General features: G+C 38.3%; 1 protein-coding gene across 6 annotated transcripts in view; it reads right to left on the bottom strand.

Annotated features, from left to right (window-relative positions):
- Positions 1-4,630: 4,630 nt before the first annotated feature.
- The window catches only part of LOC139971823 (scavenger receptor class B member 1-like), a 29,670-nt gene continuing 20,271 nt past the window's right edge, over positions 4,631-14,029 (bottom strand). For all 6 annotated transcript variants that reach the window (XM_071978576.1, XM_071978577.1, XM_071978573.1 and 3 more), the window contains 6 exons: positions 12,712-12,887; positions 10,449-10,567; positions 9,485-9,558; positions 9,070-9,121; positions 7,644-7,811; positions 4,631-5,534 (listed from right to left, as the gene is read on the bottom strand). In XM_071978576.1, the coding sequence (XP_071834677.1) occupies positions 5,403-5,534; positions 7,644-7,811; positions 9,070-9,121; positions 9,485-9,558; positions 10,449-10,567; positions 12,712-12,887 (721 nt within the window). In that variant the 3' untranslated portion in view covers positions 4,631-5,402. The remainder of the gene's footprint in view (positions 5,535-7,643; positions 7,812-9,069; positions 9,122-9,484; positions 9,559-10,448; positions 10,568-12,711; positions 12,888-14,029) is intronic.

Below are 14,029 nucleotides of genomic sequence, written 5' to 3'. Positions count from 1 at the left end.
TGGAGGGCACAGCACTTAATTGGGGGGGGGGGGGGGGCACAATGTTTATTTGTGAATGCTGTCCTTGGGGAGGGGTCTTAAGGGAGGAGGTGAAATTTTTAATTAATTAAGGGTCCTTAGATGTAATCTGGTGCTGTATTTTGCAACTTGAAGTAACTTTATGTTGACAATTAAATCTGACACATCCTGTGTGTTTTTTTGAGGGGGGGTGGGGTGATGTGGGAGGTGATGTGGGAGGTGATGTGGGAGATGAGCCCACAGACCCCAAGCAATAAAGGGATGTAAAATGAAATGATCTATTCCTGTGGTTCCAAAATGCTTTGGTCCATGACCCAGGGCCTTCTTTCATGGTGACACACAGTAGCGTCGCCAGACATTTCAATCTTGGGGGAAAAGGGGGGGGAGGGGGTGAGGGAACAGCACTTAATTAGGGGGGAAAATGTTTATTTGTGAATGCTATCCTGGGGGAGGTCTAAGGGGAGGAAGTGAACTTATTAATTAGATGTAATATGGTGCTATATTTTGCAACTTGAAGTAAACTTTATGTTCAAGAATTTTCGGGATTAGTCTGTCCGATATTTATGTTTTTAATTGAGACAGATAAAAGTTTTTGTTTGAGTCTTTTTTTCAACAATTTTTTGGGGAGGGCACGTGCCCCCCCAGGTGACACCACTGATGACTGAGCCACAACATACAGCAGACCCTCACCCCACAGAATCAATGCTCGGGATGCAAGAAAGCTAGCCATGAGTGCGGACTTGATGTTAAAATAAGTAACTCAATCAATCTCTGAATAGCCAAGCTCTGAAACGACAGATAATTCAACCTTGCAGATAAATATTTCAATGTCTGGAAAAAGGTTGTGACTCACTGGAATATATTGGGTAGACAATAGCTTCCTCTCACCCCTCCCCCCCCCCACCCCACCCACCTTCTATTTCTTGTATATTCTTCTCATTTTACACTTTAAGTCACAGTTAAACAATAGCTACAAATCTGGAATAGATTTTGATCATTTAAAAAAAAAATTCCCACTGCAACGTTCGCTTTTAACCTTTGCAACTGGCAGTAATAAAAACATTCCAGAGTGTGGCTGAGGGCACGTTTAATTTTTAGTGTACCATAGGGGACAAGAAAGAAAAATTGTTAAAATTTCATGTACAGACCTTGATGTGTCCATGCATGCCAAATACTGTGCCAAAACTAGCTAGCTAAATCTGTTGAATTATTTACTGATACTTTATAGATCTCAATTAATCAAAAGGTAAAATGGAGGCCGGGGTTACGAGAGGGATAGGAATGGGGAAGGGATGGGGGATGGGATAGTCCTGGGGGCAGGATTATCAAATTGGCAAATGAGGCAACTGCCTAGGGGCTGCCAGGCTAGGTCAAAGGTTCATACCAGACACACTTTCTATTTTCTGGGTTCTGCCAGCAAAATTAAAAGGAGGGGAGATATAAGGTTGGGAAGGGGGAGGGGTGGAGAGAGGGAGGGTGAGAGCAAGGAGGACAGAGGGGAGAGGAGGGAGCATTTGACTCCTTATGGAGGGTGTTAATCTGGCGTTGAGGTAATCTGTTCCTTGGTCCTCAAAATGCAATCTCAAGTTTACAAGTTAAATCCTGCAAATTTAAGCAATGGTTTACAATATGTAATTATATGAAACTATCTTCTGTACACTTTATGGATTAAGGTTCGACATTTGTTCATTAATTTATGGCAATTTTACCAAACCTGACAAGTATTACTCATAATAAGAGTATAATTTATCAATATCTTTTTAGAAGACACTTTCTAAAAGCTTTTTATGTACAATTAAAAATCTTGTTATATATATCTTGTTTAAAAATCTTGTTATATATATATATATATATATATATATATATATATAATATAACGAAAATCCACGTTTACTCCAAAAGAAAATATTATTAGAGAAAACCAGAGAAATAAGATATGACTCATAATTGACAAATAAGGAGTAAGTTTTAGAAAATATATTGGAATTTTCAGTCCCCCTGGGACCGTCAGCAATACTTGGCAATTGACTGATATAGGTCCATTCCCATCGACAACAAGAAAGTCAGGATATTGCATCCATAGAAATGGTTGGAAATACCCATTAACGGAAACTCCAACTTGTAGATAGAGTATATTTAACTATGTATGTCTCTGCTTGTATGTTTACTCACACAATCGATACTAAGCACTATTAGAGGCATTAAACAACTGCTTTTGTTTCCTTTTTAAGACACCATTAACAGTTTCATAAATTAATACTGTATCTCTTCTCAATTTTTACACTTTAAGTCACAGTTAAACCATAGCTGGCAATCTGGGATTGATTTTGATCACTTAAAAACACAAATTATGGCCATTTGCCACTGCAACCCTTTTAACCTTTTCAACTGGCAGTACTAATAGCAACATTCCAGAGTGTGGATGAGAACACGTTGCATTTTACAGGCCTAGTTTGGGCACGAAAGAAAATAGTAAAAATATAATTTATAGACCTGGAAGTGTCCATGCTATATGATAATCCACAATAAGTATATTTATGTATGTATGTATGGGTGTATGTATGTATGTATGTATGCGTGTATGTATGTATGTATGTGTGTATGTATGTGTGTATGTGTGCATGTATGTATGCGTGTATGTATGTATGTATGTATGTGTGTATGTATGTATGTATGTATGTATGTATGTATGTGTGTATGTGTGTATGTATGTATGTATTACTTCTTATAAGCCAGTTATCAATTTTGAAAAATTTCATAGTACCACTGCTTATAATGCCTGTATTTAAAGTATTGGCCCCAAATATGCTAGATATTCAAATATAGTCACCTTTGGTCAAAATTCTTTAACTGTTTTTATTACAACCTTCGAGTAAATTTCCCTCAATTGGATATTCAGTCATCTTGTGTGTTCCTTAAAAATGTCTGAGAACAATTTGGAGAGTGTAAAGATCTCCAGGAACATTCTTTTTTTAAAAATTTTTCTAGCAATTATAGCATGCTATAATATGGGGTCTATACTGACTACCTTTAACATTCTGTGTAAAAAACATGCATTTTGCATGTAATCTGCAATTGTGTGTTAATGTGAGGATTTTTGTGTAGTATTTTGCTATATCCTATTCAATGATACCAGTAACATTGTGTATAAGGATGTATATGATAAACAATACTTCCTCTGTGTCAAGGGTTTCTAGCATCCTGTCACAACCATTGTTAACAATAATCAGGGTTCAACCACCTTGAGTTATATAGCATTGCTTGGAAACAACAGTTACATATGTAGCAAAACCACTAGCCCGTTTCAATTAACATACACCAAATCCAAACAAGAGCCGTGTATTGTTTCATGAACAATTCATTTCAAAAGGCTCCCTATATAGAGAAAATAGGTAGGATGAGTCCCATGGTGACTTCAAGAGACCTCAATCTAAGGGGTTTGGGAAGGAGAGGCTAGGGGAGGGAATTGGCTTGAAGTACAAGAAGGAGGGGGGGGGGGGGAGGGATTGGCGATTAGATTAGGAAGGAGAGAAGCGAAGAACAAATGATACACCAGTTATAAAAGAGCTTTATGTAAACTGAAGGTTTTAATACTTTGTAGAAATCTATCTAACGTTTGACACTCTAATTGTAGAGCACAGAGAGGACACAAACAAAATGACCAGCTAGCTGATTAAGGCGTTTTGTGTCATCAGTAGCCGGGTCACTTTTGGAGGGAAAAGGCTGCAATTTTCTGAAATTGCATGTGAACAGCAACCAATGGCAAAAGTGATCTATGCTACCCAGTGGCGTAGGAAGGTACCTTTGAGTGGGGGGCTGAAGACTGATGGCCGGCCTGGGGGAGGGGTCTAAGGGGAGGGGTGTCCCCTCCCTTTTGGAATTTTTTTGCATTTCCAGGTGGCCTCAGATGCAATTTGGTGCAATATAGCACACTTCAACACCCACTCCATTTTGTAAATAATTTTGCATTTTCACCTGGCCTTAGATGCAATTTGGTGCTCCAAATGAGATTTTTTTCTCATTTGGAAATGAAAAAGGGGTTTTCTGACTTGCGAAGCGGGGGGGCGGAATGATACTTCCGCCACACCATATTTTTCACTGGGGGGGCTGGCGCCCCCAGCCCCCCCCGGTTCCTACGCCCTTGATGCCACCGATTTTGTTGGGCCCCGCTATGGTTTTTTCCTGCCCTGGTATATTCTTCAAACTTGGATCAAGAAAGCCTAAAGACCAACAGGTCATCACTTAACCATAGCCGTGTCTGGCTATATATATACTATATATATATTTTACCGATATTGGCCACGTACTGTTTTCACCCAAGGGTACACTTAACCGCCGAGACAATTGTTTTCCCTATTAATAAGCACGTTAAGCCATTCAGTAAGATTTTAGTTACCTCGAGTTAGAAGACCACAACATTCTCAGAACTGAATCTTGACAACAGAAACAAGTGGGAGAGGGGCAGGGTGGGGGCAGGGGGATTGTAGGGGCACAGAAGCAGAGACTTAACGAACTGTAGTGATGATTGGTACATATATATAAGTTGTAAAGCAAAGTCAACATATTATCTGCAGCAAACAAATATATAGACAGATTTGGACAATACCATATGTTTGTTTAATAGTACTGTATTACTTCTTTATGCAATATACTTTACAACTTCAGATTCAAGCAGATATAGTGAACCTGAATAATATTTTGTTTGCGTTATGCAACCATTCACTTTGAGCAAACAACCATATCTTTGAACAAACAATTCACTCTGAGCGACAAACAACACAGTCATTTTTGGATATGGTCAAAGTACGACACACTAACTGCATGATGTAAGCTTGGCTTAGGTAATAAAAAGACTTGCTCGAGTCGTTTACAGGACTTGCCAAGTCGCGACCCTTCAAACTACCTTAAAATAAAATGAAATCTGCAAAGTTGTAAAGGAAAGGTTTTTCAATCTATAAACCTTAATTTCTTCCTTTTAAAACAGATTTGAAATTTTCAGAAAGTATCCAAATCATATTTGAATGGACCTGCAAGGCAAACAATCCCAAAATGACATTTTCAGACCATATGATATTATGACTCAAAAGAAAACTATTTTTGGTCGTACTGTTTCCCAGGTTTTGACCAAACAGCCATATCTTATTACCTTAGGCCTATAATAATGCTTCATAATATTTTTCACATACATTTAGGTTCGTTATCATAATTATTACTATTATCATTGACTTACACAAAAGAGTTCCTTTACAGTGTACACACATTATAACAACCACAAAAAAAAAAACAAAAAAAAAAAAGTGATAAAATGACTTTCCTGCCTTGAGGTTTAGACAATGAATTAAATTTTAATACACAGCTTTCCAGCATTGTTAATCCACTACGAATCAACTTGACCCTGTTTCCATCCTCTCTTCCTCAAATCCAAGGTTATCTTCCTGTTTTTCAACTTCCGATACATCAGCTTTCTTAAAGACTTCTACATCCGTTTCTTCGGTGCCTTTGAGTTCTTTTTCGTTCTATTATAATCAGAAAGAAGAAGAAGAAGAAGAAGAAGAAGAAGAAAAACATAAAAGAAGGAAAAAAACTTCAATGTTGATGGGAGGAGGAATTAGGGAAAGCAGAGCTGGTTTTTGCTTCCTTTTATGAAATCTGCATCATATATTAAACTTTTCATAAATTTTCATAAATATGACTGTCGGCCGCAATAATTCGCCTCAGGGTTCTCTGTGATTATGATTGTCTATGTTTAACAGTGATTAAAACACGCTTGGGGGAGATGAAAGCGGAAGCACATCAATTCATATAAAGACCTTGGAACTGTTGAACGAAATGCTTGAATACAACTGCTAAAGTCCCATTTATCTTTGGGTATCTTGCTCAAGACCATTAATTTTTGGAATCTCAACTCGGCAGTCCCCAAATGTTCAGGTTCACGACTGTGCCACGACCTACCAGAACCCCACCCACCCCTCCCCCACCCATCAGAATCAATACTAAGTTGGAATTGTGACTTGACGCTAAAAATGAACTTAATCGTTTCAGTCGCCGAAACCACAACCCCTCCCCCCAATCCTTCCCGGGGATATCTGTATGTAAAGTTTTGACATCATGAAAAATCTCGCAGTTCCTCACCTGACTTGTTTGTAACCCACAAATGGTTTGAACCCTATAGTTTGCAGACTATTGTCTTAATTGACATGGTGCAGCTAAGTTGGGGGGAAGTGTCTTTTATCTCTAGATCACTTCAACCATGACTGATTTGACCTCTTGTCTTTACCTGTGTTCATTCTGAGGCCACAAACAAGGCTATTAAAAGTGTTGTATCATGAATGATTGAATATAAATGTTGCATAATGCATTTATTACACAACCCATGTAAATGGTGGTTTTTTAATCTCGTTAGGATTAAATGGAAATAAAAAGTGATTTCCCCTTCTTATTACGACCCACCGACCATTATCAGTGTACGCTATTTCCTGCAGGCTTTCCTTGTTTTGTTTTGTGATTGCCGTTTTTCCTACAATCTATCTTTATACTATGTACGTAATGCTGAGGGTGACTTGCTACTACTCGTAGACATAATCTATTACATACCCTCCAGCGAAACCACAACAGAGAGCTTGGAAAAAGATATTAACTTCACAGGGTTTGTGAAAGAACAAATAAAATATTACATGTGAAAGAGAGAGGGAGAGAGAATTTCTTTGACAGTGTTCATGGAATATTCGTTTTGAATATAATTACACATTTTGGGACTATCTTTGCGTTCACTGGTGTTTGATGGTGAAAGGCTGCCATCGCTAAAGTTTGTGTACCACCAAGCCATACAATTTTTTAGCCCTCTTGGTTTGCTACCCTCTACACTGTGCCGATAAATTTGATGACCCCCTATTTGGAACAGCTTTCAAACTGCAACGACAGGGGAATTTAATCAATAGCCTGGGATACTCCAGTAGTGAAATTTTTTCAAATATTGGTCCCAAAATGACAGCTTGGTGACCTTTGACCCTTGCCATTCCTGAATACGTTAAAATGACTCACCACCTAACAAGACAACTAATCAGCAGTTTGGTAGATATTTATTTTGATTTTTGTTGCATTATTGACAGATCTCTAACTGTTACATACAGTTGGTTTGTCAGTTCACTGAATAATGTGATACACATACACTATAAAACTGCTGTAAGCTTTGTGCCTCAATAAGTCTGTGGTGTCACAATTAGATACAAAGAAGTTTGGGAAACTATTCAGGGTTCGAGGGAAGACCATTTCTGGAAATGTTTTATAGGCCGCCAAGCCACCATTTCCACCGAAATAGCATGAGGAATAATGTCATTGGGCAAACTTCAAGATCCTGTGAGAAAAATGTTTTCTCTACTAAGGGGGGGTAAAACATAAATATCTCGCTAATCATGGGTACTGCAAATTATGGTTGTTTACCACACAGGTATCTTAGTTTAATAGAAGAGAGACGATAATCCAAAGTGATGCGTCTTGGGACGAGACACGCGTTACTTTTGCCCCTTTCGTCCCTTCGACACTTGAGCTTCCACTAGGGAAGCACCAATTGAAATAATCAGCCGTAAGAATACACACTGGTTTCATATACGCTGGCCCTCCTTTACCTTTGCTAGCTGCCTACGGCGATACCAACGTATAAACCAGTAAGTCGAGACGGCCGCTAGGATGAGTCCGCAGGCGAAGAAGAACCACTGCAATGCGTCCATGACTTTCTCTGATGTCACAAATCCTTTCTTGTACAATGAAACGATAGTATCATCTACTTCCACGGACTGTGAGAGAAAAGGAATTATCAAAGAGAAGATAAGAAAGAGAGAGATAGACCTCTGAACTAAAACTTTTGGAAACGGATAGTCCGGGTGAAAATTGATTATTTGACTAATGAAAAGATGAACATAGTCTACTTTTTATTGAGCTGGGAGACACAGAAGGGAAATGTTTCGTAACAGCTATTAAGAGGGAAATCTTGCTCCGATCGCTGGATATCCTAGTTTTCAAAAGTCTTGTCCGGGAGATGTCATTTTGTACACCTGTGTCGTGATATTGCCGTTAGGATCTGAAAGTCTTTCCAGGTCAAATGTTAACAGTGTTGACCTTAACCAATGCCACCATCAGGTTTTTAAGAATTTTATAAAAACCAATCTTTATTACCAAAAAAAAATGAAAATATGTTAAAAAAATAACGAAATTAATGAAAAACATAAGAAACTGAAAAACAGGTGGCTGGATGTTTAGACTTGATCAAGTCTTCAGCTTTCCCAAATGGAATAAGATTTTTCTAAGCTTTGTTTTCCAAGCTTTGTTTTCTAAGCTGCGTCCTTTTTATTTTTCGTATTCGTATTTTTAAGGGGGGTTTGTCATTTTGTTAAATAAAATTACTTAAATCTTGTTTTTTCTTTTTAGGAATTTCACTGTAAATCTATATTGTTTTTAAAATTATTCCTTCGTATATATATTTATGTTTTTATATTAATACTTAAGCTGCATCCATTTTATTTTTCATGTTCATATTTTAAGGGTTTTGTCATTTTGTTGTCATTGTAAAGCGCTCTTGAACATGCTTAAGCATGAAAAGAGCGCTATATAAATCTGGTAAATAATAAATAAATATAATCATATAAAATTTGCGACAATTATCTCTATCAAATATGATGGTTGGGAGTGTGTCCCTCCTTTACAACATGAAATTAATCTTGGATTCTACCAACAGGGATTGGTGGATTGTCATGTGAACAGCTGAGCTCCACCTCTGACCACAAATAGGCAAGGACTTCCCAAAATCAAAACAACAGTTCTTGTTTCACGGAATAAGGATTAACAAGCAAGAAATTAACAATTTCCCTCATGTTTTTTTAAATTTAAGAAATTTCATTTTTTTTTAATTACCTTTTACTTCATTATATGAAATGATATTACTTGAAAAGTCAAGCTAATAAATTAAATTATTATGTGATTTCAGTGTCAGAACCTGTCCGAAAAATTGCTCCAATTCAACGAAAGGTCGACATTTTTAATTATGATGAAACTTACTTGCTCAAACCACACCAGTGGGAAGTACACTCTAGATACATTCTCAACTTGTCTGAAAATATAACCAAATAAAAACTCGGTTTCATATTATGAAATACAATATAGATATATCACAAGTTGGTTTCTGCAGCTTTAAGATCTTTAAGACACTTTACACTTACACACTAAGACCAACATAAAATACATACATACACACACACCTATACAACTTTACACACACACATACATACATACATAGCTCAGAAGGTTGGAATAGTTATAGTTTTATTCCAAACATCTCTGCAACTTGGAAAACTCAACAGGCTGATAGTTTCTGATGTTTTAACCATCTTTTTACAATAATTCATAAATATCGTACAGGTGGAACAAATGATCCATTACTGAAAACATATGCAAATCTCAGGGAGAATCTCACCTGATATCTTCGACAGGTTCCAATAAAGAATTAATCTGAAGTCTTAATTTGAATACGTATGGCATGCCCATTCTCTATACGGCAAAGCAAATACAAAAGAAACAAAGAAAAAATGTATACGTTATTAAAGCCAGGCAAGGGAAAAAACAAAATCAATTTAAAATCTTCTGTAGAAATGAAATTAACCAGCACCATAAACTTTAAAAGATGTTATATTTCTCACAATGTGAAATTCTTTGATCTGCTTCATCCAATTCCCCCACCCCCTCCCCCCCCATCCATCCCTTTGCTCCTTATCTCACTTCAACAGATATTTCAAAATAATTAAATTATTCCCAATGTTATTGGCATTTCTGAAGTGGTTAAACATGCCAAGTTTCAATGAGATGACTTTCCCCTGCTCTCAGATTGCCATAAGGTTGTACAGTATAACTCTCAAAGGCTCTACGTTCATAATTGTACGAGAGTCTTAACCAGTGGCGGAGCAAGGGGTATTGGTCAAGGGGGCGAGAATGGTCTGTAGGGCGCTTTGGACACTACTGTATCTAAGCGGAGCGCCACCACAGGTTGGCGCGGAGCGTATACAGAAATTTTTTGAGTAAAGATACTTCATACATCGCCGGAAATGACCCTTTCCTGGCCTTGCTAATTTGCAGATAAACGAAGAACAAATAGGTGTCATCGCCAACAAAATGTGACAAATGTCAATAGGTAGATGAGAGCGCAATAAAAAAGTAAATAATCGCGAATAAGTTAAAAAGTGGTCAAAAGCTGAAAAGGGCGCCAGCAGTCCATTTGAATCCGTCAGGGGGGGCATCCGCCCCCCCTGACTGTATGGATGCTCCGCCACTGGTCTTAACCACATATTCTTATTTTGACAAGATGGGTACGTAAATATGTAAAAGTCACATCAAAAAAATAAGACTTAAAAGTGATCATTTAAAATGAACTTCTTCATTAATACCTCTTCCATTGCCAGGTAGCTTTCGTGGTCGTCCTTGTTTGGACTCAGGCCGTCAATCGCTTCGTAAAGAATCGGGTCACCGTCGAGAAAATGTGGATTGGACAGTGCCATTGGCTGACCTGCAAGAAAAGTTTGTATCAACTATCATCCTCTTTTCTGGAGTAGAATCCAGACTTTGTTGAGCTTGAACTTCTGTCAATTTCCTCTAGCCTTTGATACTTCAAACAATGAAGAAAATATTTCAAAAAAAGCTTGAAGATTTGAAATTACTACTTGTACAAGACCAAAGCGGTTGGACCACCATTTTCATTTCTTCTTTTTTTTTGTCTTGTAGAATAAATATTTGTTGTCTGATGTTCATTTTATGAAAAAAAGAAAAAAAAATCTTTAAAGGTATCTTAATATTTTTTTGACTTTTGAATAATGATTTCGTAGACTTGGTTAAATTGTCAGAGAATTGAATACCAAAAGTAAACAGATACTTTGTAATGGTAACTATGCAGAAAAATGATATTAAAAATAAGAATTGATAATCGTTAAAAGATTAGGAGGTCATAGCAAACTTTTTCTCTGCAAAACATGTTAATAATACATCACTAAACAGCTTTTGCTGTTACACCTGCTTAGCACAATTAGGCTTAATTGATATATCCCATACAAAGTGGAATTACCAAGAACAAAACAACACACGTCCCACAAATTGTTTTAAGAAACAAGAACATTTCCTATAGATATTCCCTAGGCGGGGCGGGGGGTGGATAATTGAGTGTCTGATGATAAAAACTTAATAAATATTCATATTTCTGCTGCACAAATTACACACACTGTCTGTTAGTCCCCAAGTCATTCTTACCCTCCAAGTAACTTAATTTTTTAAGTGCCAGCACTGAAAGCTATGACTATCTGCTTTTTGACATTTGGACTAAAACATGTCATCCGAGGTGGTTTACATGGTTCGCTTTCAGAATGTTATCACGAACAGTTACTATCCATTTATGAATAGCACCCTCTTCATATGATATTCTTGTTCGTCTTCTCCACAGGCTACAGTTGATAAGGCTTACATTAAACTCACTTCCAATTAATTTAGTCCTGTTTAGTTATGTTTTACTTTGAGTGAATTTCAAGGTTCAGGAAACCCACAGAAGTTTGTTTGAAACTCTATGCGTGCCGGATGAACACCTGCTTAAATATCAAGCCTTCTCTGTCTGAATGAGTGTTCAGAGAATTGCAAATCAGGTATGTAATTGTCAGTCAACCGTTCCTGCTCTCCGGGACTGCCGCTTAAAGGCATTGAAGACTCACCCCAAACCGCTTGCACCCATCTGAAAAAGTTAACTTTCTGTTGCTTGCAAGTGACGTTTTGTGCGTGTCGCTACAAAATGCAGACAGTAATGAAACGTGATACCTTGTTATCTTTAGCTGGACCTGAGATGTCCATCCCTGTATCGTTTATACACTGTGCTGTGGGTATTGACCGCAGCTGTATGTAATGACTGTACACTAGTGTCTAATTACCGACGGTAGCAAGCTGTGTGTGTATTTTCTGGGATCGATGGTGGTGGTTAACACTTCTGTTACACCTCATTCGAAACTAGGTCAGATTGCAGGCATGAGACGTTTCTTTTTGCGCGAGTCTTCACACCCTTTAAACTCACTTCCAAGTAATTAAGTCCTCTTTAGTTTCAAGTTTTACTTTGAGTGTATCCCAAGGTTCAGGAAACCCACAGAAGTTCGTTTGAAACTCTAAGCGTGCCGGATGAACACCTGCTTAAGTATCAAGCCTTCTCTGTCTGATGAGTGTTCAGAGAGAATTGCAAAGCAGGTACGTAATTGTCTGTCAACCGTTCCTGCTCTCCGGGACTGCGGCTAAATGTGGCGACGGAGGGACGACAGTGCACCTCTGCATCTGACCCCTCTCTCATCCTGAGAGAGGTGAAGGTACCCTTTTCGGTGAAGGTACCCTTTTCGGTGAAGGTACCCTTTTCGGTGAAGGTACCCTTTTCAGTGAAGGTACCCTCTTCACCACCGTTGAAATTGCAGCGATGGTAAAATAAAGTTGTTTCAACACCAGTGGAAGAAAACAAAACCAAGCCTCATTTCCCAAATTCACAAAAGAAGTCCCACCTTCATGAAGGACTCAACAACACTGCCACAGCAGGGATTTGGGGATAGGTCAATAGTGTCCTCTTCCTGATGGATTGTATTGGAACCTGGGAACCTAAACGGTTGTGGGGTAAAGGTAAACAACTCAATTACTCACCAAACCTACATGGGTCTTGTCTTAGCAACCCAGAAGGTGCCCACATGTCCTCTCTGTAGAATCCTTCATTCGGTGGATGCACGGTACCGTTTGCATAGGTGTAGTTTGCCAGGACAAATTTAAAGAGTGGAACTCCTTTAAAATTCATATCCTTCTCATAGAGATAGGGTAAAGATCTGTAACATTGAGAATAACACAGTGTGTCAAGTATTGTACTGCAAAAACAAATCTTGACCAAAAAATTGAATGCTTAATTGCTCTACCCTTCCATGCATAAGAAAAAATTGTGACAAATTTAGGACTAGTGAAACAAAATAAAAAGTTGCATTTGAAAAACACACAGATTGTAATGGCAAGTCAGAATGAAAAAAGGTATGTTACATACATTCATTTCTGCTCTGCTGTATGTAAAAGACAGAAAAGTTTGTGATAAATTTTGTGCAACATTACGGACTTTCGTCTTTCTCAGAAAATATCTCTAAGCATTTACTGAAACTTAGCTGTACTTCTTTTACGATGGATCGGACACTAAGTTATCAAGAGAGGTCCCCCAGTGTACCCATTACTATCACACAGTAGAACATTTAGAGGCATAAAGAGGTCCCCGGTGTACCCATTACTACCACACAGTAGAACATTCAGAGGTATAAAGAGGTCCCCCAGTGTACCCATTACTACCACACAGTAGAACATATAGAGGCATAAAGGGGTCCCCATTGTACCCATTACTATCACACGGTAGAACATTCAGAGGCATAAAGAGGTCCCCATTGTACCCATTACTACCACACAGTAGAACATTCAGAGGTCCCCCAGTGTACCCATTACTATCACACAGTAGAACATTTAGAGGCATAAAGAGGTCCCCCAGTGTACCCATTACTACCACACAGTAGAACATATAGAGGCATAAAGAGGTCCCCCAGTGTACCCATAACTATCACACAGTAGAACATTTAGAGGCATAAAGAGGTCCCCCAGTGTACCCATTACTATCACACAGTAGAACATTTAGAGGCATAAAGAGGTCCCCCAGTGTACCCATTACTACCACACAGTAGAACATTTAGAGGCATAAAGAGGTCCCCAGCGTACCCATTACTACCATGCAGCAGACCATTCAGAAGCATAAAGAGCAAGGTGGAGCTCCAGAGGACAATCATGTCACCAGGTCCCCATTCTTTTTTTTTCTTTGGTTATATCATGAAAATTGGAAAATATTTTTCTTTATCCCATATTTCTATGGGATCCCAGGATATTGGCCCACAACCCGTCCTCTCATCAAGACTGATAACACAAAGGGTACAGCGAGGGGGTT

This window comes from Apostichopus japonicus, chromosome 8, assembly GCF_037975245.1.
Source record: "Apostichopus japonicus isolate 1M-3 chromosome 8, ASM3797524v1, whole genome shotgun sequence".
In the NCBI taxonomy this organism is placed as follows: domain Eukaryota; kingdom Metazoa; phylum Echinodermata; class Holothuroidea; order Aspidochirotida; family Stichopodidae; genus Apostichopus; species Apostichopus japonicus.
This window is presented reverse-complemented; position numbering and strand designations above follow the sequence as displayed.